This window comes from Heptranchias perlo, chromosome 7 (assembly GCF_035084215.1).
Source record: "Heptranchias perlo isolate sHepPer1 chromosome 7, sHepPer1.hap1, whole genome shotgun sequence".
Taxonomy (NCBI): Eukaryota; Metazoa; Chordata; class Chondrichthyes; order Hexanchiformes; family Hexanchidae; genus Heptranchias; species Heptranchias perlo.
The window spans coordinates 91,568,321-91,595,971 of NC_090331.1; the positions used below are offsets into that span (position 1 = coordinate 91,568,321).

At 44.4% G+C, this 27,651-nt stretch overlaps 1 protein-coding gene across 1 annotated transcript in view; it reads left to right on the forward strand.

Annotated features, from left to right (window-relative positions):
- bard1 (BRCA1 associated RING domain 1) overlaps window positions 1–27,651 on the forward strand; it is a 172,254-nt gene that overhangs the window by 138,025 nt on the left and 6,578 nt on the right. The window contains exons 9-10 of the mRNA XM_067988113.1: window positions 5,863–5,955; window positions 26,489–26,592. Of these exons, the coding sequence (XP_067844214.1) occupies window positions 5,863–5,955; window positions 26,489–26,592 (197 nt within the window). The remainder of the gene's footprint in view (window positions 1–5,862; window positions 5,956–26,488; window positions 26,593–27,651) is intronic.

A 27,651-nucleotide genomic window follows, 5' to 3' on the forward strand; every position in this document is an offset into this window, starting at 1 on the left:
GAAAGCCATGTGAAAATCTGATAGAAATGTTGAAAATTATGAAGCGTTTTGAGAAGGTAAATTGGGAAAAACAAATTCCACTCGTGGAAGCACAATCTGGAAATGGATAAGTTTTTTTAAAAAGTGAAAGGGTAAGGGGTGAGACTAACTGAATAGCTCTTTCAGAGAGCCAGCAAAGGCGCAATGGACCTGTTCCCTATGCTGTAGAATTCTACGATATGGAGCTCAATTTTAGCCCCCAAGTCCAGCGCGGGCGGGCAGACAAAATCAGACGAATCCTGGCTCCAACTCGCCGACTTCCGCGTTCGACCCAGAGGCATCTGTGTGTGCGTACGCTTCAGGAAATCGGAAGCCCAGCTGGCACTTAAAGCCGGAAAGTCGATATTTAAACCAATAATTAAGGGACTTAACCACAGAACCATAGAAAAGATACAGCACAGAAGGGGGCCATTCAGTCCATCGTGTCCGCGCCGGCTTGAAGAACAACCAGGTGCCCATTCTAATCCCACCTTCCAGCACCCGGTCCGTAGCCCTGCAGCTTACAGCACTTTAAGTGCAGGTCCAGGTACTTTTAAAAAGAGTTGAGGGTCCCTGCCTCTACCCAGCGAATTCCATACACCCACCACCCTCTGGGTAAAAAAATTTTTCCTCATGTCCCCTCTAATCCTTCTTATGAACTTATTAAAGTATTTAATTTTATGATTATTGAGGCAGGGAAAGGATTTTAACTCTGCCTCGACGTGTTTTCCGTGGGCTCTGAAATACGCTATGGAAACAGAGGCGAGTTGCAGCTATCTGAACATTTAAATCAGTGTTTGGCAGATGGAGATAAAAGGCGAGTTTTTGCAGCAGAGCAATCAGTTCTCTCAGACAAACATTTGGCTTGGAGTTCTTAGTTTAGACTCAGAATTCTTCTGTTCAGACATATTTACCTACTTTTGGACCCCCTCAAACTGACACAATGAGGATGGGCGGGGTGCAATGATTGTATTCAGCACTACATCTGAGGAGGAGGCACATCACCATCCGCAGCATGCACAGCGTGCAGTTCCGGGGACTTGCAGCTCCACAAGACAGAGGTGCGCCACAAGAACCTGCAGAAGAGCAGTGAGGGGAACATCAGAGGGCCTGAAGTTATCGGAGGCACTACCCGCGTGAGAGGGTTGACAGGCAGAGGCTGAGCTTCCTGGACCTCTCTGAGGAGCAGTGCCTACGCAGGCTCAGAGTGAGTCACCAGGTGGTCGCAGAGATCTGCAGCCTCCTTCATGCAGAGCTGCTCCCGGCTAGGCCTAATTGCATTGCCCATCGCAGTTAAAGTCACCACTGCCCTCAATTTCTTTTCCTCCGGATCCTTCCTAGGTGCCACCGGTGACATCACCGTGGTCTCTCATTTGTCTGCAAGTGTGTAAGACAGGTCACGGATGGATTGTTTTGCAGGGTGTCCCACTACATCAACTTCCCCTGCATCGACATCAGCCAGACTGAGAAGGCAGTGGGTTTCCACTCTCTGTCTGGCTTCTCATGGGTACAGGGTGCAATTGATTACACACACGTAGCAATCTGAGGACCTCCACATGAGCCAGGACTGTTCATCAACCAGATGTGTGCCAAATTCCCGGGTAGCTGCCATAATTCCTTCATTCTGCGCGAATCCAACATCCCGACCCTTTTCCATACACAAGACAGACCTAAGGGCTGGCTCCTTGGAGACTAGGGATACCCCTTGCAGACAAAGCTCATGTCACTTCTGAGAAACCCCGCCAGCGAGGTACAGCGACAGTCACATCACCACCAGCTCTGTCATTAAACATACCATAGGACTGCTCAAGATGTGGTTTCGGTGCCTGGATCGATCTGGGGGAGCCCTTAAATACTCACCAGCGAGATGCCCTCATGAAGCATCCGCATCTGCCGTCAACATTGAGGAGGAGGAGGACGATGGGCAGAGCAGCGGCTCACCAGGCTACTCATGATGCCAGTGAGTCATTCATAATTGATAGATTCTCATAAGAACATCTGCAAAGTGAAGATAGTCGAGTACTCAGACCACCTGGAACGACCAACATCAGCCCTCCCCACCCCGGCACGAAACATTTCTACAACCACACATACACCCGTTGTAAACGCACCCACTGGGTGGCATCAACTCTCTCCGTTCATGATGAAGCACATGAAAGGGCACTTTCACCAAAGGGACTTAAGAATGGGCAAGATGTGGCAGTGGTGGTGAGAATTATAACATTTAATGTACATGCCCTTCGTGATTACAATACCTTAGCCTTTCTCTTCCTACTGTTTCTACTTGGTGCACCCTCTGTAGCTTCAGCAGAGGTAGTAACAGGTTGCTCATGTTCAGGCCCTGACTGCTTAGATGCTTTCGGCCTACACCCTCTAGTTTTTGGAGCCCATGAAGGCCCTGCCAAAGACTGCTCCACCTGCACTTATGCAGGGGCAGACTCAGCCAGAGGGAGAGGAGGCAGCACTGCAGGTATTGGTTGAGAGGGGGACAACAGGTGAGACGTGGGAGCACTTTGAGTGGAGTCCCTATTTCAATGTCCCATTTCGCCATCATCCCTCTCCTGGGCCAGGGACACATCACTCCTACCACTCTGCTGGATAACAGTTTGGAGGACACCTGTGATGCCTTGTAAGGCCAGTGTTAATGTATCTGTCTGCCTGTTTAAGGCGGCAGAATGTTGGCCACCCTGGCCATTGTCAGGGCCTGAATGGACTCATTTGTGAGCCATGCTTGAAGCTCAATAGAGGCTGCCATTCTCTCCATCACAGACATTCCCATACTTACCTGTGTCCCAATTCCACTAATGCTGGTGGTGATCTCCTCCATCCTCGCCGCTATCGTGGAGAGTGTGTTTGGCACATTTTCCAGTACCTCGCAAAGGTGCATCTGTCCCTCAATCATTCTCCTTTTAAAGGATGGCCCCTGGGGTTCAGCATCTGCGTTCAGCTGAGCAGAGTCTGGAGAGGAGTGCGCCCACCGACGCAGACTGTCCACAGCTGCCCCTGCCACCAATGTCTGCTCTGGTGGATGGCTAGCTACGATCTGACGGTACGTCCTCAGAGGCAGGGAGCTCATCTGGGGAATTGCCCTCTTCCACCACTTCTGTCCTTGAAGGGCCTGGAAGAGAACAGAAGGCATTATTAAGAAGCATTATTAAGAATCATCACAGATGTAATGCTGCGATGACCATACTGAGGTGTGCAACATGTCAGTCATTATTAACATCAATTCATGTTGGGTCTGATGAATGTTAAAGTTCTGTCACCAGACATTTGTGGGGTGCCAGTCTCGGTGTCCCCGACGGACAGACACTTGACCATGCAGCTGAGTTCAAACGCCGCCTCCTCTGTCTCTGTGAGGACCACTATTTGTTGTGGCCCCCCACCATTCCTCGCCCTCTCCCTTGCATTCTGAGCTCTCTTCTGCAAGGGGGAAAAGTACAGACGTGTGAGTGAGTGAGGGTGAAGTGGACAGCCGATGGATGAATTGCTTTGGGTGAGGCTGACAATGAAAGAGATGCAACAGAGGGTGATTACATGACATATTTACCACATTGCATCAGGGTCGGGGTAAGTGGTAATGGTGGGTTCACAAATGGGGAGGTGAGGAAGTGCTCAGAAAGTGAAGGTAAGTTGATGATGAGCCTTAAGTAGGTGTGATGTGATGGAGTAGGCTTCGCAGGGCAGAGTGTTGTGGGGGGGGGTGCGCGGTAGGGTAATATGCACATGGAAAGCAGGTGAATCAGTAACTGTATTCACTTTTGCTGACATGGTCAGGTCGTCGAAGCGCTAACTACATTGGACCCAACTGCGGGAGAAGGTGCTGCTGCTGGTCAGCACCTCTACCACCTCGAGTCAGGCCTTGGTGGCGGAGGCAGGGCGCTTCCTCCCATCAGCCAGGTACAGCGTCTCCCTCATCCTGGCCAGTAGCAACCCAAGTGCGGAGTCACTGAATCAGGGTGCAGGCCTTTTCTTTTGCTGCTGCTGCATGTTTTGAAATTTCTTCTTTCTCCCACAAAAGCCATGCCTGCAATGGCCCTTTAAATGCTCCAGCTGTCAGCATGTCATTCGGGTGTGCAATCCACCTGCTGTGCAGCTTTCAATCGGCAAACCCGGAAGTTACATTAAGGGCCTTCAATTAAGTCACGTTGGCATGGAGTAAGGTAAGAATTTTTTTGCCAGGTTTCCCACGCACCCATTGACCCCAACCCCCACACTTACGTCCCGCCATCATGATAAAATCCTGCCCGTAGTGTTTTACACTTCTTCATGTTTCATTTTACAGGTATTCTGTAGATGTTTTTGCAGGTGTTTCAACATCATTGCCGTATCTCTGGGCTTGGTGCCTTTCGTTGTGTTTAGTTTTGGTTAGCTGAGACCCCTCCATCCCCATCCCCTCTGGCAGATCTCCGTTCAAATCATCAACTCTCAGTTGCATGAATGTTGTGAATTCTTGCCAGGGACCAATCCAGAAAGTACTTGTGTTGTGTACTGATCTTGCTTGATTTCCCAAAATGTGCATGCTATAAGTTCAGGAAAGATGAGAGAACTGGAACACAGGAGGTGCTGAAGGGAAGTGGTACTAAGGTCTCTTTGCAGAGTTCTCTCTGATGGCAGCCCCAACTTCTGCGGCAGCACTTTCAGAAGGGCGGAGCTCCATATAAACAACAACTACTTGCATTTATATAGCGCCTTAAACGTAGTAAAACGTCCCAAGGTGCTTCACAGGAGCTTTTACAAACAAAATTTGACACCGAGCCACATAAGGAGATATTGGGACAGGTGATCAAAAGCATGGTCAAAGAGGTAAGTTTTAAGGAGCATCTTAAAGAGGAGAAAGGAGGAGAGGTTTAGGGAGGGAATTCCAGAGCTTAGGGCCTAGGCAAATGAAAGCACGGCCGCCAATGGTGGAGTGATTAAAATCAGGGACGCACAAGATGCAAGAATTGGAGGAGCGCAGAGATCTCAGTGGGTTGTAGGGCTGGAGGAGGTTACAGAGGTAGGGAGGGGCGAGGCCATGGAGGGATTTGAAAACAAGGATGAGAATTTTAAAATCAAGACATTGCCGGACTGGAAGCCAATGTAGGTCAGCTTATGCTGCTGCCTCCACAGGGACCCAGAAAACCGTTGCTTGCTACAACTTTCAAACAACTGCATTTACGCAGTTGTCTACTTGTCGCTGCATTGCTATTGAATACACCCCCATGATGTGAGAGCACTGGCATCATGGGCGTCAAGAAGCAGTTGTGTGGAGGGAAGTGGCCACTGGAAAAAAAATCGCACCCGTGGCGTGCGCTAATAATTTGTGGAAGGACTGTTTCTGATCTCGCTGGTGAGTGTGGTACTACCAGCTGGTAGTTCACTCTTCCGCCAGCTGACCTTGCAAGCGTGGACTTTGCCAGTTGTTCACAAGTTGGTGGGTAGTTTACGGGGGTCTCAACTCAGTGCTGTGTTGTGCACGTGTTTGCCAGTCGAGTATTTTGTTTATTGCGGTCTTTTTGTTAAGGGTCCACTGCCAAAAGAGGTGCTGTCCTATTTTTCAGTTGCCAGTTTTAATATTGGCAGGTGAATGCAGAAAATTCCTTAACACATCACTGTTTAATTAGGTAAAGTAATGGAACATAGATGGTGGTTTAAGGGCCTGCGTGTCCTTGATGTGATTCAGCTTGGTAGTCAAAGCTGCTTCACTTTATCGTTTATGAATGCACAAATCCTATTATCTGAACTATCAGAGCCTGAACTGTAAACTGAAGTCCATTGGGAAAGGAAGATAATGATTTATTATGTTGCAGTCTGTTTGAAAGTATTTTTAACCAAGTGTTTTGATTTTCTATTTGCTTTTAGTGACGCACATTATTGTTCCCAATGACTGTGCCCCTTGTACCATGAAGTGTTTGATGGGGATCCTCTCTGGCTGCTGGCTTGTGGATTTGCAGTGTAAGTAGTCCATTAGATTGAAATAATTGCACTCTAATTTACATCAGTGCTCAACTGTAGATGGAATAACAGGACCGGAGATTACACAGGGCTGCTGGTAAATGTAGATGCTTTGATATTGTGTCAAATTTTAAAAACAGTCATAAAATCACATTAAATCACTTGCACTTTAGAAGTGTTAACTAATCATGTGATTCCTACTTTTGCATCTGTCAGCTGCCTATTGTATACTGTGAGGTAACACAAATCCCCAGCTTGTAATTTTCCTTTTTTAAGACTATCTGCTTAGAACTAACCTGCATGGCTTTGTGATAAACTCTGCCAGGCTCTAATATGTAGTTCCATTTTACCTGTATCTCTGCTGTGCTAGAAACAGCACTTAGCCTGAGCAAAAAAAAAAGTGACTTTTTTATGGAATTCAATTTGACGTACTAGGGCGTATCTTATTTAAAAGCAGACTCTTGTTTATCGTTTTCAATTTTCTCAGCTGATTTGTGCTGGACGTGGTTCTGTGGCTGCCAATAGTCCTCCAATGCTCAAGTTGGCCATCCTTCATCTGTGACTCTAGGCAGACTATTTGGCCATGGAAGCCATCATAGAAAAGCATGACTTTGTTCTCCCCTGACATGCACAGCAGGAAGACCCTCTTGCTGACTGCACATTTTCAACATGAGTCACTGGATAGCAATCAGCCTGGGCTAGTCCTGACTAATTTTGTTTTTTTTTAACCTCTCTAGAGGTGTCAAGGCCCATTATATTGCTTGTTGAGATCAGGAATCAAAGCTGGGATTTTTTTTGCTCTGTGTGGCTGATTTTTGTTTAAAAAGCCATGATTTAACCACAGAAAAGTTGCAACTCAATGAATGGCTGGCTTTTGGTGCGCACCTTTATTTATAATCAAATTGCTCTTTGGGGACCTACACTGCCAGTCATGCGATTAAGTATCTATGTCTGATACAACTGGGGAATGAGTCGTAATAAATTAGAATAATGAATAGCCAGGATGTATTACTAAGGTATTTGGTGTTGTGCAGTCATTCAGGGCACTAGTGACAAACATTAAAACTAATTATGGTCAGTATTTGCTTTTATACTTTGAACTGCACAGTATCTATTACGTTTTATTGTTCTATATGTATGTATTTGTTTTAGGTTGCTTTTCTCTGCACAGGCACATTAATGGCTTCTGATAAAAGAAAATGTACATATAGCGTAGCTGCGAAAATATCACTGATTTTTTGGAGCTGAGGTTTTTTTTCCTGCTCCAGTTGTCAAAGGGAACTGATTACATTCTGAATAGTCTGGAATCAAATTTATAGCATGGTAAAAATTGTTGTACGATAAATCTGTGTTGAAGTAGAACATGCGGACAAATGGAAATTGCAGGAAAGGGCCCCGATGACTGCTGGCTGGACGGGAGAGGAGCAATGTTTATTTGCATTCCAATGTCCCTCTGCTTCCGCTGCCTCACTTGGTCATCCTGTGTTTACTTTTTAAAAAAATAACCCTCCTTTCCTTTTTTTTTTACTTGAGCTTCATTGGTCTTTGGGACATGTTTGTTTTGTATCTCATTATATTTTGTTCTTCTCTGCTCGGCACCACCTAGAACATTGAGAAATAAGAGCAGGAGTAGGCCACATGGCCCCTCGAGCCTGCTCCGCCATTCAGTCGGATCATGGCTGCTCTTCGACCTCAACTCCACTTTCCTGCCCGATCCCCATATCTGTTCTCTGCTCAGCTACAGAGTTTTGTCCATCCCAGGTAGTTGGCAGAATACCTTACTTGATCCTTCAGACTCCTGTTGTAATTACTTCTATCCTCTCTTCCTCATCAGCCGAGGCTCAGTTGGCAGCACTCTCGCCTTTGAGTCAGAAGGTCGTGGATTCAAGTCCCGCTCCAGGGACTTGAGCACATAATCTAGGCTGACACTTCAGTGCAGTGCTGAGGGAGTGCTGCACTGTCGGAGGTGCCGTGTTTCGGATGAGACATTAAGCTGAGGCCCTCTACCGTCTCAGAAGGATGTTAAAGATCCCGTGGCACTATTGAAAGAAGAGCAGGGGAGTTCTCCCCAGTGCCGTGGTCAATATTTATCCCACAACCAACGTCGCTAAAACAGATTATCTAGTCATTATCTCATTGCTGTTTGTGGGATCTTGCTGTGCTCAAATTAGCTGCTGTGTTTCCTACATTACAGCAGTGACTACACTTCAAAAAGTACTTCATTGGCTGTAAAGCTCTTTGGGAAATCCTGAGGTCATAAAAGACGCTGTATAAATGCAAGGTTGTTCTTTCTCATGTGCTTTGGATTCTATCACTCTTGTTAGCTGTCTTTTTTGTCCCTGCCATAATGCTGACATACTAGAAGTTCGCTGATTAAACCTACTGGTGGCTGTGAAACTGAGCCTTTGAGGTGATGACTGAAACATCTCATTTTAGGGTGAGGTTATTGAAACTTCTCCCATATATTTGAGAACATTTCCATGTTGCTCTTCCCTGTGATGACTTGAAAAATAGAAAATAATAATTGTCCATATGAAAGGGAATTATTTGCAGTGTTCATGCAATGAACATTGAAATAATGAACCTTAATTACAGCAACTGGAGAGAAAAATTGTGAAGTGCTTTAAATTTTCTAAGATCTATTATTCCGACTTATCTAACTAACCAAAACATACTTGACCTTTAGACGGCTGTTTATTTCATGATCAAAGAGGATTCAGTTCTGTGTTTTCAAGCAAACTTTTTTAAGTTTAGAAGTCATAATTGCTGGCAACTGCAACGCAAGGTCCTGCTGATTCCGTTCACCACCTATTGACCTTAATTGTATCTATGAAATGTAGCTGTCATTTGGATATTCCATTAATCAATGGCTTTATTGTGATGCTTTAATGTCCAGCTCTGGGTATGTATCAGATTTATTTACTGGCCCTTTCTGAAGTTGTAGCAACCTGATAAAATTGTTTCCACGTACTTACCCAGGTAAGGAATGCTAGTGATGAATAAAATAGAGTGGATTTTCTCTTGGCTGTCACCCAGCATTTCTTTCCCCCTCACCTCCTGAGGGCGCTGATTCCTTGCAGAGATATGGTACCATAGAAGTTGTTGGCAGGTTATGAGCCATTCGGACCATCATAGCCGACGGTCTTGCCCTTATTAAACGTGCATTTACAGCGGGGATTGCTCTATACCCGCTTTGATCTTCCCCATCTTAACCCATGCACCCCTGACACCACCCCAACTAAAATTAGTTAACTCAGCACAGAGCAGGTATCAAACCTGGCACTCCTTGTTAGTGAGGCAGTTACTCACAGCCGTAAGCCATTGAGGAGCCACTTTTATCAATTTTTGAACATTAGGTGGGTAGAGCCCTTTTGCACAATGTGCCTAAATTGCAGCCCCTATTCAGCTGTTGCAATTTGACTTTCTTGCCCCTTTTTTCACAGAATGAGTTGCCCAAATAGAAGGCAATTCCGTGCTGCGTGCTCACAACTATTGGAAAATGGATCCAGGCTGACCAAATCCCTTCCACTTAAGACACTTAATAGCTATCAGAAACCTTTATCCCTTCCATCTTAAGTTGGATTCAGAACTATATCCCATGGCTAAAAGGGCAGTGTTCCAGCCGACAGCACTGTTCAGGCATCTACATGTTTGTGACTTGACAATCTCACTTTTTTCCACAGAAGCATTCTGCTCAAAAATTGAGGCCAGTAAATTCAAAAGGGTCAAAGCAGCTGTGTTGCTTTTTATATATGCATATCACAGTTGTGTCTAATTCCAGGTAGCAATTAGGAATTTTCCAACTAGATTGTACATACTTTAATTACTTCAGTCTTCTGTTTGGATGTGACCTCATCACTATGAAAATCTGGTTCAAATGGTAAAGTTTTTGAAGTGCTTTCACTGTAGAGTTGCTACATATTTCTCTCTTGAAACAGCATTTTATTGCACACAGATTCATCACGAGGGACTTAGTTTGGCTTATAGCTGTCTGCTGTGGGTAAATTGCATGGTGTACAAATAGAGCTGTGGCAATCTGAGTCTGATTTGAACAAATTAGAGAAGTGGGGGAGGGAATGCCTACTGTTTTGTGTGGACAGTATATCTTCTGAGATAAGAATCTGTTGTCTTACCCTTTGGTTTGTTTGCCTCTTCAAAATTATAAAAATGCTCTGTTTCAAAAAGCTGATTACGGCCCACTGATGAAAGCTAGTTGAAAAGCTCGTTTGAATCTTCACCTATTGGCGGTAGGATAAAGTATTGAATATCTGCAGAAACTTTAAACATTTCTGCTTGGCCTTTTTGGAGTTTGGAGATATTTAAAGTTAATTCTTTTTGAAACCCAGACTGATGAGAGTATCCTTTAACTTGGCATTATTGGTAATGAAAAGCTATCAACCATACGCCAAATAAAAATACATACTAATTAAATGCAAATACCCCACCAAGAGTGCCACTTTGCACATGGGTGAAGTAAGCTCCCAGCCACCGAAACAGAGGAAGGGATACATATGAACACACGAACAATGACTGACAAGAAAAGACCCTCTGGTCCATCCAGTCTGTCCCACACAATTGTGTACCACAATATATACACTCCCCACCCCACGCCACATGATCTCCTGGGAGAGGCGAGAAACCAGACAAAATCCCAGGACAATTTTGGGGGGAGAATCTGGGAAATTCCTCTCCAACCCCTTTGGCAATTGAAACTAGTCCAGGAGATCACTCTGGCCCTGAATTCCATGGATTTACCTACCTTTTGTAAGAGGTGATCTCCACCCCAGCCAGAAACAGGTCCAGCTGTCACTTGAAGGAATTCAGTGAACCGTCATCCACCGCATGAGCCGGCAGCCTGTTCCAGAAGTCCATTATTCCCTGGGAAAAGAACCACCTCCTGACATCTAACCTCGATCTGATCTTCTACAATTTAATATTGTGACACCTGGTCCTCCCTAACGTATATAATTGGAACAAACTGTTAACTGGAACACAATGTATTCCTTTCATCATCTTATAAACCTCAGTCAGATCACACCTAAGTCTACGCTTCTCTAAAGTGTAGAGACCCAGTTCTTTCAGCCTATCTTGACAACTAAGATGCTTTAAGCTAGGAATTAATCTAGTGACTGTCCTCTGCACCCTTTCCAAAGCCTCAATATCACCCGCCATGTGAGGAGACCAAAACTGGACACAGTGTTCCAAATGGGGCCTGTACAAGGACAAAATAGTAAGCTTTGTCTTATATTCAGTTGTCCTATAAATGTTTTATTTGCTCTAACTATCACTTCATGGCATTGCTCATGAACCTGTAGAGATCTGTGCACTAGAACACCCGGATCTCTTTCTTTCTCCACATGCTTTACTCTGAAGAGTGTATATATGTTGAGAATTTGTCCTGCCCATATGCATAACACTGCACTTCTCCAAATTAAACATCATTTGTTAGAACAACAAAGTGATGGAAGGTGTCGGCGATAGTGCTATCAAGCGGCACTTACTCACCACGAACCTGCTCACCGATGCTCAGTTTGGGTTCCGCCAGGACCACTCGGCTCCAGACCTCATTACAGCCTTGGTCCAAACATGGACAAAAGAGCTGAATTCCAGAGGTGAGGTGAGAGTGGATGCCCTTGACATTAAGGCAGCATTTGACCGAGTGTGGCATCAAGGAGCCCTAGTAAAATTGAAATCACTGGGAATCGGGGGGGGAAACTCTCTAGCAGCTGGAGTCATACCTAGCATATCTAGGTGACTTCTTCAAAAAAAATATAATCAAATTTGTTAGACATGACCTTTTTTTGAAGCCATGTTGGGTGTCCCCAGTTATACCTCTCTATCCAAGTAATCATATATTTCATCCCTAATCATTCCTTCAAGCATCTTTCCTATTACTGAAATCAAACTAATGGGCCTATAGTTACCTGGGTCAGTCTTGTCTTGTCTTCTTTTATAAAGATAGGGACTACATTAGCCTCCTTCCAGTCTACAGGAACCGTCCCAGAGTGCAGTAAGCTATTAAAAATATGGGCATGGGGCTCGTACAGCATGTGTCTCATCTCCCTGAGGAACCGCGGGTGGCTTGCATCCGGCCTGGCTGCTCTATCTCAAACCATACGTTCATCTATGTTAATATTACAATTTAATGTTAATAATAAAATTAGTAACAGTCAAGCATCATCTTTAAGAATGAAGACCGATGCAAAGTACTCATTTAATATTTCCGCCATACCCCGTGAGTCCTTTGTAAGCTGTCCTTGAGTGTCCTTCGATGGCCCAATACAGTCTTTGACAATCCTCTGATTCTTAACATAACTGAAAAAACTTTTCCCATTATTTCACAATTATCTACAATCCTCTTTTCCCCATTATCCTTTTAGCTGATCTAATAGCAGCCTTCATTTTCTTTAGCTGTTCTTTGTACTTAATTCTGTTTTGTTGAGTATTAGATGTCTTAAGATTGTGGATTAGAGGATTGCTTGGACTAGAAGAGTGATTCCTTAATTACTGAATATAAAACCATTTTAAAGTGTTCAAATGAACAATAAGGTGGTACATTCAACTTAATAGTTTAAAAAAGGTACTTGAGCAATATGTATAGCTCCCTTTTTAAAAAAAATAAAAATCAAGTGTTTATTTTAAAACTTGTCTTTTCTTTTCCTTATCCCTCTTCTGAAGAGAGAACTCATGGTAGAGAATGGTCAGGACCATCGGCCACTCCAAGTAGAAGCCTGTACAGTGAATGTTAGTGTGTTCTACCATGGAGACCAACACAACTCAGCCCATTCCTGCCATCATTTTATGTACACATGAACTTTACAGCAAGGAACACGGTTTTTTTTTTGGTTTTTTTCTCCCAAATCCTCCCCCCCCCCGCCCCCCTCAAAATCACTACCCTGGGATATTGAAACCTTTGCTGCAACTGGATAACTAAATGCTGACAACTAATGGAACTTGGGACCTTGCTGATCTGTATGGCTCAGTATCACACCATGTGGCACATTTACCATTGAGCCATCAGGGGAGCCTCAACTTACTCATATAGTCCGTACTTAAGAGTATAGCTATACGAGAAAGAAAGTGAAGAAGGCCCATTGAAGCTCTGTTACTCTGCCTCTTCCATTGTAGTATCCAGCTTCATTTTAAAAATCCTTGGTGTTTTTCTCTCTGTTACCCTGCCTGGAAGGTTATTCCAAACACTTATCACCCTTTGAGTAAAGAAGTTCTCAAATTCCAATGCTCCTGCAGCCTTTTCAAGAGTGGGGTTTAACAGTTAATTTACTAGAGTATACTTGGGTTGCCTACCATGTTCTCCTGACATCTCAGAAGGTGGAAAACTAACACAACACTGTACCACTGAATACAGGTTAAACAAAATAGTCAGATTTATTTACAGGTAAAATGATTGAAACAAAAAGGCAATTTCCTAAAATGTGAACTGGAGAACTTTCTTAATCAGAATGTTTCTAGCCCAAGGAAGGAAGCAGTGCTGGATCTAGTTCTAGGGAATAAAGTCGGGCAAGTGGAGTGTGTTTCAGTGGCGAACATTTGGGTAATATGATGTAATTACGTTTAAAGTAGTTATAGAAAAGAACAAAGAAAAATCAACGGTGAAAATCTCCAACTGAAAGAGAGCCAATTTCAGTAATTTTGAGAAGGGATCCAGCACAGGTGGACGGAAAACAAAGATTGGCCAAGAAAACAGTAACTGAGCAAAGGCGGGCCTTCAAGGCGGAGATAGATTCAAACCAACCATATTCCCATAAGGAGGAAAGATAGGGCATCCAAAGCTACAGCTCCCTGGATAGCAAAGGAAATGGAGGTTAAAATAAAACAGAAAAAGGTTTGTGACAAATCTCAGGTACAGAATACAGTACAAAACCAGGCAGAAAACAGAGTACAGGGGAAAATTGAAAAAGAAATTAAGGGCAAAGAGAGAATATGAGAAAAGATTAACGGGTTACAATAAAAGGGAACCCAACAATCTTCTATAAACATATTTTTAAAAAAGATAGCTAAAGGAATGATGGGGCCAATTAGGGACAAAAAAGGAAATCTTGTGGAGGCAGAGGACATGGCTGAGGTATTGAATGACTAATTTGCATCTGTCTTCACAAAAGAAGAGGATGAAGTTAATGTCACAGTAGAGGAGAAGGGAGTAGAGATATTGGATAGGTTAAAAATAGATAGTAAGGAGGTGCTTAATAGATTGGCATCACTCAAAGTTAACAAGTCTCCCAGTCCCGATATGATGCATCCTAGGTTGCTGAGGGAAGCAAGGGTGGAGATAGCAGAAGCTCTGACCACAATCTTTCAATCCTCTTTGGATATGGGGGGAGAGTGATAAACCCGGCAATTACAGGCCAGTCAGTCAGTGGTGGGAAAACTACTGGAGACCATTATCAAGGACAAAATTAATTCTCACTTGGAGAAGCATGGGTTAATAAGAGTCAGCCAGCACGGAGTTGTTAAAAGCAAATCACGTCTGACTAACCTGATTGAGTTTTTTGATGAAGTAACAGAGGGTTGATGAAGGTAGTGCAGTAGATGTATATATGGACTTTCAAAAGGCATTTAATAAAGTACCACATAACAGACTTATTCGGAAAATAGAAGCACATGGGATTAAAGGGATCGTGGTAACTTGGGTACTTAATTGGTTAGGGGATAGGAGGCAGAGAGTAGTGGTGAATGGATGTTTTTCTGACTGGAGATAAGTACGCTGTGGGGTCCTACAGGGGTCGGTACTGGGACCATTGCTTTTCTTATATATAAATGACCTGGACTTGGGTATAGGGAGTACAATTTCAAAGTTTGCAGATGATACAAAACCTGGCAACATAGTAAATAGTGAGGAGAATAGTAGCAAACTTCAGGATGACATGGGCAGAGAGATGACAGATGCAATTTAATACGCATAAGTGTGAAGTGATGCACTTTGGAGGAACAACATAAAGACGCAGTATAATCTATATGGTACTATTTTGAGGGGGGGTGCAAGAACAGAGGGACCTGGAGATGCATATTCACAAATCTTTGAAGGTGGCAGGGCAGGTTGATAAGACAGTTAAGAAAGCATAAAGGATACTTGGCTTTGTAAATAGGGGCTTTGAATACAAAAACAATGAAGTCATCCTAAACCTTTACAAATCACTGGTTAGGTCTCAGCTGGAGTATTGTGTACAATTCTGGGCACCGCACTTTAGGAAGGATGTCAAGGTCTTGGAGAAAGAGGAGGTTTACCAAGATGACACCAGGGATGAGGGACTTCAGTTATGTGGAGAGATTGGAGAAGCTGGGATTGTTCTCCTTAGAGCAGAGATGGTTAAGGGGAGACCTAATAGAGGTATTCAAAATTATGAGGGGTTTTGATAGAGGAAACAGTTTCTCCCTACTTGCTGTGTCTGGCAAGTGGGTCGGTAACCAGAGGTCATAGATTTAAAATAATTGGCAAAAGAATTAGAAGGAAATGAGGAGAAATGTTTTCACACAGAGGGGTGTTATGATCTGGAACGCACTAGCTGAAAGGGTGGTGGAAGCAGATTCTGTAGGAACTTTCAAAAGGCAATTGGACATGTACTTGAAGAGGACTAATTTGCAGGGTTATGGGGGAAAAGCTTAAGTGTGGGACTAAATTTGATAGCTCTTTCAAAGAGTTGGCACAGGCACGTTGGGCCGAATGGCCTCCTGTGCTGTAAGATTCTATGAAAATGCAGAACAGTGCAGTAACTATACACAGTTTTCAAAAACCTGTTCCTTAAAATTTCTTGGCCCATCTCCACTGGTCAGTCTGTAGTCTTTTGGGACGATTCAGGTGCACTTAGAGTACCAGAGTCATGAGTGCTTCCACAGACCCTGAACATCTTTACTAGAACTACAGTGTTATTGGCCCAGAAATTGCTCCAAGCGGCGAGCCAACAGTGCTCGCTGCTCCATAGACTTATACTAACCCACTAACTTACCGCAGTCTTTATCGTGGGCACTTCCTCTAATGGGAAGCGGAGAAGATCCCAGCATTAGCGCCAGTGAAGGTAGGATCCAATGGGAGAAGCGAGAGGATCACTCACTCCTCTCGACCAATCAGATTACAGCATTTTTGACAAGCTGTGAACGGTTTCAGCAAGCTGGAACGTAAAATCCAGGAAGTGAAACTTACAACACTAAAATTATTTGTAAAAACAGTTATAGACAGTGAAAAGAAGAGGGTAAAGTACTACAGTTTGAAATTTCTGGTTTCCTTTGTGTATTTCTCCGAGACTGGGCTTCATACCTGATCACAACTAGAAATTATCTGTGAAACAGCATGCATCGACATTTCAAACGAGCTATTCCCATCATCAAAGCAGGCTTATCTTAATTGATTTCTGAACACTGCCCCATTGCCTAAAGACTGACTGTCTCCTCTCTTCTATTTTGAAATTTAGAGCAAGAGGACAGACTTTACTATTTAAGAGAATACATAGGCTAAAGACAAAAATTCTCTTCGTTGCAGTCAAGATCATTTCGCAGTCAAGATAGCATAGAAGTGCCATGTCATTCAAATGGGAGGTATATCAGTCCAAGAAAAGTTGACTTCAACCCATAATGAAGTTTAGAGCCCTGAACAAAGCCTAAATGGGAAAAAGTTAAAGATGGTAACTCTGACTGTTATTGGATGCCTGCAAACTGTCTTAAAATTTCTGATTCCGTCAGAGGATGCCACAAGAGGTTTTGGAGCTGCTAAGTGGCAGGCAACTGGCCATATTAGGTACTGCCCTTTGATCTTCCTTTTGGAAATGGTGCTTCTGCTTTAGTTGTGCCTCATGCTGCCATTCAGAGATCAGTACGTCAACTCTTGTCCCTAATGAACCATTTGTACGCCCAGTTCAACGTCAACCATCTTCAGGCAGAAGTGCCGAGTGGATGATCCATCTCGGCCTCCTCCCGATATCCCCACCATCACAGAAGCCAGTCTTCAGCCAATTCGATTCACTCCACGTGCTATCAAGGAATGGCTGAGTGCACTGGATACAGCAAAGGCTATGGGCCCCGACAACATCCCGGCTGCAGTGCTGAAGACTTGTGCTCCAGAACTAGCTGCGCCTCCAGCCAAGCTGTTCCAGTACAGCTACAACACTGGCATCCACCTGACAATGTGGAAAATTGCGCAGGTATGTCTTGTCCACAAAAAGCAGGACAAATCCAATCCGGCCAATTACCACCCCATTAGCCGATTCTCAATCATCAGCAAAGTGATGGAAGGTGCCGTCGACAGTGCTATCAAGCAGCACTTACTCACTAATAACATGCTCACCGATGCTCAGTTTGGGTTCCGCCAGGACCACTCGGCTCCAGACCTCATCACAGCCTTGGTCCAAACATGGACAAAAGAGCTGAATTCCAGAGGTGAGGTGAGAGTGACTGCCCTTGACATCAAGGCAGCATTTGACCGAGTGTGACACCAAGGATCCCTAGTAAAATTGAAGTCAATGAGAATCGGGGGGAAAACTCTCCAGTGGCTGGAGACATACCAGCACAAAGGAAGATAGTAGTGGTTGTTGGAGGCCAATCATCACAGCCCCAGGGCATTGCTGCAGGAGTTCCTCAGGGCAGTGTCCTCGGCCCAACCATCTTCAGCTGCTTCATCAATGACCTTCCCTCCTTCATAAGGTCAGAAATGGGGATGTTCGCTGATGATTGCACAGTGTTCAGTTCCATTCGCAACTCCTCAAATAATGAAGCAGTCCGAGCCTGCATGCAGCAAGACCTGGACAATATCGAGGCTTGGGCTCATAAGTGGCAAATAACATCCGCGCCAGACAAGTGCCAGGCAATGACCGTCCCCAACAAGAGAGAGTCTAACCACCTCCTCTTGACATTCAATGGCATTACCATTGCCGAATCCCCCACCATCAACATCCTGGGGGTCACCATTGACCAGAAACATAACTGGACCAGCCATATAAATACTGTGGCTGCAAGAGCAGGTCAGAAGCCGGGTATTCTGCAGCGAGTGACTCTCCTTCGGACTCCCCAAAGCCTTTCCACCATCTACAGGGCACAAGTCAGGAGTGTGATGGAATACTCTCCACTTGCCTGGATGAGTGCAGCTCCAACAACACTCAAGAAGCTCAACACCATCCAGGACAAAGCAGCCCGCTTGATTGGCACCCCATTCACCACCCTAAACATTCAGTCCCTTCACCACCGGCGCACTGTGGCTGCAGTGTGTACCATCCACAGGATGCACTGCAGCAACTCGCCAAGGCTTCTTCGACAGCACCTCCCAAACCCGTGACCTCTACCACCTAGAAGTTCAAGAGCAGCAGCTATATGGGAACAACATCACCTGCACGTTCCCCTCCAAGTCACACACCATCCTGACTTGGAAATATATCACCGTTCCTTCATCGTCGCTGGGTCAAAATCCTGGAACTCTCTAACAGCACTGTGGGAGAACCGTCACCACACGGTCTGCAGTGGTTCAAGAAGGCGGCTCACCACCACCTTCTCAAGGACAATTAGGGATGGGCAATAAATGCCGGCCTCGCCAGCGACGCCCACATCCCATGAACGAATAAAAAAAAATGTTCTATGCCTCCATGCTGTTGTTGGTCAGCACTCTCGAGTCCTTTGTCCCAGCCTGCCGACCTCCCTGGTAATGCTTTTAAAATCGTTGGTTTCCCCATTCCAAACTGATTTAAAAAGTCTAGTGTTGACTTGGCAGAAAGAAGTTCCATGCTGAAATAAGCACTTAATTCATTTTAGTCCAGGAGGAATAGTGTTGTTCCCATTAGCCAATTCATTGGTTGTTTCATATCGAGAGTTGGGAAGCATGGATTCAACTCTTGAAAAACAGTTGTTGGTTCAAAGTGAGAACAGGGAGAATTCAATGTTTTTGCTCCATAAAGTTCAAAAGCGACTGTATTTATTTCTGAGGGCATGGCCTGTATAAATGTGGTACAGAAAGTTTTTTTTAAAATTCCCATGTGATTGAAACAGAGGCTGTTTCTTTTTTCTTTCTGACTAATTATATCTACGTTTGTTAATCTGCAGTCAAATCTGGATGCTTACTACTTCTTATTGGAACCCTGACATCCAGAATGCCAATTCAGTCCTTGGCCAAGTAAGGAGCTGATGGTTATTGTGTGCAGTAACCCAGGTTGATGATAATTGATTTTTAATCATCTTACATCGGACACCTTTCAGTTTACCACTTGACTTCAAGCCTGTAAATTCATTGGGGCAAGTTGTTGCTGCCTGTGACCGAAGGTTCTTTTGACTCACGGGTGGCAACATCTTGTTCCTTCCTGAATCCTCCCCACCTAGCTATACTTTGCAACACCTGCCCCACCTAAGCACCCACAAACCCCTATCCCATCCAACCCCACTGCTTTCTGCCTGCATCCTATCCTGTACAAAGTCCCGCTCACCCATCATCCCTGTCCTTGCTGATCTATACTGGCTTCTGATCCCCACAACACACCAATTGAAAATTCTCATCCATGTGTTTAAATCTGTTCGTAGCTTTGTCCCTCCCTATTTCTAACCTCCTCCACCCCTACAGCCCCCTCCCCAATAACTCTATTTTTCTGACTCTGGCCTCTTGTGCATCCCTCACCCCCCTCCCTTTGCCCCACCATTGGCGGTGATGCCTTCAGCTGTCTTGACCCCTCGCTCTGGAATTCTAGCCCTAAGCTCCCCCTTCCTGCTTCTCCTCTTAAGACCCTCCTTAAAACCTACCTATTTGACCAAGCTTTTGGTACCCACTCCTAATGTCTCCTTGTTGTCCCTTTTCATCTGATTATGCCTCTGTGAAGCACCTTGAGGCTTTTTTTCTATGTGAAAGGCACCATACAACTGCAAGTACATATACTGGCAATGACACAAGCAAATTACTCAGCATGAAATATATCAGTGGTCTCTGATGGGATTTATCATTGATAACAAACCCATTATGTGATTATGATTAAGAGCTCGGTCCCATCTGCTCCTCTCCATGAGTTATTAAGCAGCTTCAGAGTCATTACAAGTTAACAATTGTTGTACTAAATAATTGGTGCCCTGATGAGTGAACATTTGTTTGTGAAGTATTATTTTCTTCCGTCTTTCTGCATAGATCCAAATTGTCACAGGAATGTTAGAAATAATATATTAGAAGATGCACATCATTCTATCCAGCTCCATTTTGTGGGGAAACGATTGGATTGGGGAACCAAGAATTATAGTTATATTTTCCCGTGCTCACTGTTTTAAGCAGCAAACTGGGAAGGGGTATAAAGTGTTACTCCCTAGTTTGTACTTGCATCTATTATTTTGCTATATACAGAATCATGGGGAATTCTACCTCATTGTGTTACAGCTGCAAAGTGACTTATTTTAAAGTCTGCATTTAGTGACATCACTATTCCCAGCCAGAATGGAGGTATATGGGTAATTCCCGTCAATCGCGCCTGGAGTCCGCACTGCTGTAAGTGACTGGGATTGATTTTATGCACAGAATTTGTATTATGTAACTATCCTCCACTCACTGCATTTTGCTGGAGGAATAATTCTGCTTTTATCGGAAGACTCTGGAGAGTTTCGGTCCTGAGTTCTGTTTGCTGTAGTTCATAGAGACTCTGTTTAAATAGACTCTGTTTGCTATTTAAATAAACTCTGTTTGCTGTAAGTCCCGCCCTGCCTCCAACTCAGACACAGACACAGTAGCATCAATACTGACTCTGTATTTTAAAAGTGGAATGTGAATGTTAATACATTTTAACTTGAAGCAAAATTTATGTTGATTGGTGCTAATTATCATACATACATAAGAGGGCACGCTAGTAATATTGAGCAGTTGAAACTTGGCCCTAACTATAATTGTGATAAAAACATGATTAATAGAGTTCATTACCATGATCCGTGCAATTAATACTTGACTTAAAAGGGGCAGTGAGTTTGTGTAAAAAATGTTTGGCAAACCGTTCTTGATTTGTTTACAAAAGCACATGGTTATGGCTTGTGTCATTATATTGGTCACATCATTGCATTTCTTGCATATGGCAGAAGTTATCTGCAAATGTTGGCTCCTATCCCTCCCCACTCAAGAAAGAAGCTTTGCCAAATGTGTTTACTTGAAGATGATGTGCTTGAAGATGGCCATCTCTCTCCTGATAGCAAGGGCACTGCACGAAGCGAGTGGTTAGTGCCAACTCCGTTCCAAATGAGCACAAAACTCATAATTGGCACTAAGTTCTCTCACAGAGTGGGCCCTGGTGTTGGAAATAGAAAAATACCATAACAGGGGATGTTTTTCGGAGTTTGGAGCATCTAACTCCTGTACGTGACCTGACAACACTCAGCCCCATAGAGTAGGAGCATTGCTTGGTGCTAATATCTTTCACTCCGATGGACACCAAAGTTAAAAAATGAAAATCTGAACATGTGCAACAGAGTGTCATTTACTCAGTATTGACTGCAGCATGCAGCAAATCTCTCATCTCATGAGATATGCTTGAAAAGACTTATCAGATGCTCCAAAATGGTGCTGGTATAAGGTTAAGTAATTGTGCTTTCTTATTAAATCTATCCCCTAAACAGCTGCTGATTAAGCCCCTTTTACATCAGGCACAAGGGGGCTGTGGAAGAGGAACTGAAACTAACTCCCATCCTTCTCTTCTTTTCGCTGCCCCCCCAAAAAAAATCCCCACTTTATTTTGTGTCCAAGTAGGGAAGGTCCATAGCTTCTACTTGGGCAGTGCTAGTCAATGAATTCCTGATCTTATTTCGGTCGAGTGAGCATGAATTGACATCTCTCCAACTACTTCATGGCACCATATGTTAGTGTGACACAAATGCCTATGATGGATTATTTATTGCATTCTTTCTTGCTGATCACAACGCACACAGGATTAAAATTGATTTCTACTTGCAGAGAATACACATTCCAGGCTGACTCCTCACTCCTCAGGACTAAGCCTTGGTATGTGCAGGTTGATTGCTGCCGTTGTCCTTGGATGTAGACAAGTGTCACAGATCATTCAAAGTGTTTGGAACTGATCAGTGGGTCAAACTATTCCGTTCAGTTTAAGCATCAAACGTGATTTGACATTTTTGTTTTAAAGTAATATGCATGATTGACAGCCATATCTTTTTTTTATATTCGTTCATGGGATGTGGACATCGCTGGCGAGGCCGGCATTTATTGCCCATCCCGAATTGCCCGAGAGAAGGTGGTGGTGAGCCGCCGCCTTGAACTGCTGCAGTCCATGTGGTGAAGGTTCTCCCACAGTATTGTTAGGAAGGGAGTTCCAGGATTTTGACCCAGCGACGGTGAAGGAATGGCGATATATTTCCAAGTCGGGATGGTGTGTGACTTGGAGGGGAACGTGCAGGTGGTGTTTTTCCCATGTACCTGCAGCTCTTGTCCTTCTAGGTGGTAGAGGTCGCGGTTTGGGAGGTGCTGACGAAGAAGCCTTGGCGAGTTGCTGCAGTGCCTCCTGTGGATGGTACACACTGCAGCCACAGTGCGCCGGTGGTGAAGGGACTGAATGTTTAGGGTGGTGGATGAGGTGCCAATCGAGCAGGCTGCTTTGTCCTGGACGGTGTTGAGCTTCTTGAGTGTTGTTGGAGCTGCACTCATCCAGGCAAGTGGAGAGTATTCCATCACACTCCTGACTTGTGCCTTGGAGATGGTGGAAAGGCTTTGGGGAGTCAGGAGGTGAGTCACTCACCGCAGAATACTCAGCCTCTGACCTGCTCTTGTAGCCGCAGTATTTATGTGGCTGGTCCAGTTAAGTTTCTGGTCAATGGTGACCCCCAGGATGTTGATGGTGGGGGATTCGGCGATGGTAATGCCGTTGAATGTCAAGGGGGAGGTGGTTAGACACTCTCTTGTTGGAGATGGTCATTGCCTGGCACTTGTCTGGCGCTAATGTTACTTGTCACTTATCAGCCCAAGCCTGGATGTTGTCCAGGTCTTGCTGCATGCGGGCTCGGACTGCCTCATTATTTGAGGGGTTGCGAATGGAACTGAACACTGTGCAATCATCAGCGAACATCCCCATTTCTGACTTTATGATGGAGGGAAGGTCATTGATGAAGCAGCTGAAGATGGTTGGGCTGAGGACACTGCCCTGAGGAACTCCTGCAGCAATGCCCTGGGGCTGAGATGATTGGCCTCCAACAACCGCTACCATCTTCCTTTGTGCTGGTATGACTCCAGCCACTGGAGAGTTTTCTCCCTGATTCCCATTGACTTCAATTTTACGAGGGCTCCTTGGTGCCACACTCGGTCAAATGCTGCCTTGATGTCAAGGGCAGTCACTCTCACCTCACCTCTGGAATTCAGCTCTTTTGTCCAGGTTTGGACCAAGGCTGTGATGAGGTCTGGAGCCGAGTGGTCCTGGCGGAACCCAAACTGAGCATCGGTGAGCATGTTATTAGTGAGTAAGTGCTGCTTGATAGCACTGTCGACGGCACCTTCCATCACTTTGCTGATGATTGAGAGTAGACTGATGGGGCGGTAATTGGCCGGATTGGATTTGTCCTGCTTTTTGTGGACAGGACATACCTGGGCAATTTTCCACATTGTCGGGTAGATGCCAGTGTTGTAGCTGTACTGGAACAGCTTGGCTAGAGGCGCAGCTAGTTCTGGAGCACAAGTCTGCAGCACTACAGCCGGGATGTTGTCGGGGCCCGTAGCCTTTGCTGTATCCAGTGCACTCAGCCGTTGATATCACGTGGAGTGAATCGAATTGGCTGAAGACTGGCTTCTGTGATGGTGGGGATATCGGGAGGAGGCCGAGATGGATCGTCCACTCGGCACTTCTGGCTGAAGATGATTGCAAACGCTTCAGCCATGTCTTTTGCACTCACATGCTGGACTCCGCCATCATTGAGGATGGGGATGTTTGCAGAGCCTCCTCCTCCCGTTAGTTGTTTAATTGTCCACCACCATTCATGACTGGATGTGGCAGGATTGCAGAGCTTTGATCTGATCCGTTGGTTGTGGAATCGCTTAGCTCTGTCGATAGCATGTTGCTTCCGCTGTTCAGCATGCATGAAGTCCTGAGTTGTAGCTTGACCAGGTTGGCACCTCATTTTTTGGTGCGCCCGGTGCTGCTCCTGGCATGCTCTTCTACACTCCTCATTGAACCAGGGTTGATCCCCTGGCTTGTTGGTAATGGTAGAGTGAGGAATATGCCGGGCCATGAGGTTACAGATTGTGCTGGAATACAATTCTGCTGCTGCTCATGGCCCACAGCGCCTCATGGATGCCCAGTTTTGAGCTGCTAGATCTGTTCTGAATCTATCCCATTTAGCACGGTGGTAGTGCCACACAACACGTTGGATGGTGTCCTCAGTGCGAAGACGGGACTTCGTCTCCACGAGGACTGTGCGGTGGTCACTCCTACTAATACTGTCATGGACAGATGCATTTGCGACAGGTAGATTGGTGAGGACGAGGTCAAGTAAGTTTTTCCCTCGTGTTGGTTCGCTCACCACCTGCCGCAGGCCCAGTCTGGCAGCTATGTCCTTCAGGACTCGGCCAGCTCGGTCAGTAGTGGTGCTACCGAGCCACTCTTGGTGATGGACATTGAAGTCCCCCACCCAGAGTACATTTTGTGCCCTTGCTACCCTCAGTGCTTCCTCCAAGTGGTGTTCAACATGGAAGAGGACTGATTCATCAGCTGAGGGAGGGCGGTAGGTGGTAATCAGCAGGATGTTTCCTCTGTGTGGAAGGCTTGAGTCAGGTTTGAGGGAGGGGGAGGGCCATGATTCTTTGTAGATGCTTTGACTGACATCTCTAGCTAGGAGCTACAGGTCATTGGTTCATGTTTGAATGCTGGCCGCCGGAAGTACAAGCATAGACAGAGGACTCCATAGTAGCAAGTAGTCCTGTAAAAAAAAAAATAACAGTCTGTCTTATGTTCATGGTTAATGCTTTATGGTTTTTGACATTTTGAGGAGATTAATAAAAGTTTGTAATTACAGTAAGCATGCTATTTGTACTGAGTACTTTTCCTTTACCTGTTCCATGTTCATTAAATTTGTCCAGTGATTTTAAAGCTTGAGCCAAGATCTGATGGACCTGCTGCCTGACCTGCTGAATTTTTCCAGCATTTTCCATCTTTATTTCTGATGGGTTAGTGTTCCACCAACCAAAGTCAAGATCACTTGTGATATATTCAGTAAGCTGGAGTACATTAGTGAGGGTTCTCTGTTCAACCCATGTGTTGTAATGTTTACCTAGATACTGGGCAGGTGAAGGCACGCTCTGGTTTGTGTGGGGATGTGAGGAACGTTTACAGGAGTGGCCAGTGATATCTAGTGTTAAAAACCCCAAAACTCAACAGTTAGTGACGGTCAGCATTTCATTGGCAAACCCGCCATTAATAAATGGGTCAGTGCGTGACATTATTCTCTAATGCAAACCGGTAGAAATGGACTCTTTCCATGGGTGTTCGAGCAGCAAATTATCTTCACCCAGGCCTTGATTAATTCCATTGTTGACATGGCTATTTTTCAAAAAAGCTTTAGTGTGTGTAACAGCTGTGGAGAGGTATAAAAACCCTGCTCAGCGCTCTGGGGAGATGAAAGCAATCAAGGTTTGCTTTACTCAAGGAAATCGGGTTTTAACCTGAATTCATTATTTTTACAGACTTCAGGTACAAAATGCATTTTACTTTTGAGCTAGTTTGCTCAAATTCTTTTAAATTACATCAGGGCATATCCTAAATGAAAATTAAGTTGATTCTACTCATTGATATGGCTGTAGTTTCTCAATACCCATTTGATCTGTTAACTTTGATGTTATATTTTTAAAATATAACATTCTTTCTGCTACAATTGAAGAATATTAGACTTTTGGTCACTTTCAGGTACCATGTTTGATATTTTATATTCTGCCTGTTGTCACTTTGCTTGCTGTTCCTCACCGTACCTGTACAGGCTGTCTGCTAGTCACTACATCTTTTCACTTTAGTTAGTCAAAGCTCTGTACCCAAGATCCCCATATTTTCAGCATTGTACAGTAACTGTACATATGTAGACTATCGTATCACCCAGAGTTGCCTAGGGTGCCGTTAATTGCAGTCAGCTCATGATGTTAACCACAGGAGTTATTGAGTCAACTTCCATTGTGGGAAGATAAATAACATGCTGTTATTGCCAGTTCAGCATCCTCTGTTTTGCAGTGTGTCCTGCCACAAGGCTTGGATGAAAGCCAAGCTTTGCCAGCTTACATTCTGCTGATTGATATCTTATCTAACTGTGGTCTATTCATTATAAATATTTCAAAACAATCAATGACAATTAAAACAATACCAAATGCAGGTAAGACATTGGAATAAATTCTTGTCTTTTTTTTGAAGTAAGGGGGCAGAAACTCTTTGCACTGAGCAGATACGTTGTGTTTAATCATGACATATGCTTGCTCTGCTGTGTCAGTTTCTTTGTATGCTGACAAGAGGAGCAGTGCGTCATTTCTGTGAATTAAGCATTAGAGGGAGTTGCTTCCATGTGCCGTTAAGGCTGATTAACAGCGATGTTTTTCTTCTCAATTGCCAAGGGGTGACAGCTTGCCTGGAGAATAGTGACAAAGTTGCTGAAGATGACTATGAGATAAGTAGTGTAAATGGTCCCAAACGTGGGCGACTCAACCAAGAGCAGCAGGTAACACAAATCTGTTTTTCTCTAATGATGGATATTACGGTATTACTAAGTGTCACAACACCATTACCCACTTTATAAACTGTCAAATTGTCAAGATGTGTTTCTCTTTCATCTTGCAACGTTTGAAACCTTCAGACTGGTCCTTTTTAAACTTGTCATTTGGGAAGTGTACTTAAAAAAAAAAATCAGAACTGTGCTTTCCTTGGGAATGATATTGAGTACAGTGAATTTACACATAGCCCTAACAGATTGTTGGAAATATCTAAACCTTTTTTTCCCCCTGGTATTGGCAAGTGGGATCAGTATTTCTGCCAATGGTTGTATCCAATGTGGAGTTCTACTGCCAATTTCATGTTGGCGCAGTGATTTGGGATGTGCAGAGACATGAAAATGGCAGCAGGAGTTGGACATCACATCTCCGTCTAATTCAAGTACACTAAAACCATGCGGTGTGATTCCTCCTCCACGAGGCTGTCTTTCACAACTTGGGGTGCAGTATCATTCCAGGCCAGTGCAAAGCTGTGTTTAACCAGTGCCCAGATTATCTATTGGATCTTCTGGGAATTTTGAAAAGTAGGTTTGGAATCTACTTAAGAAAAGTGACATGAAAAGTGCAAACAAAGCACTGGGTTTTATTTCTAGAGGAATAGAATTCAAAAGCAGAGAAGTTATGTTAAACTTATATAGAACCTTGGTTTGACCACACTTGGAGTACGGTGCATAGTTCTGGTCTCCATATTACAAAAAGGATATAGAAGCACTGGAGAAAGTACAAAAAGAGATTTACAAGGATGGTACCTGAACTGAGAGGATACAGCTATCAGGAAAGACTGAACAGGCTGGGGCTCTTTTCTCTAGAAAAGAGAAGACAGAGGTGACCTGATAGAGGTCTTTAAAATTCCGACGGGGTTCAATAGGGTAGACGTAGACAAGATGTTTCCACTTGTGAGGGAGTCCAAAGCTAAGAGCCATAAATATGATAGTCACTAATATATCCAAAAAATAATTCAAGAGAAATTTCTTTATTCAGAGAATGGTGCGAATGTGGAACTTGATACC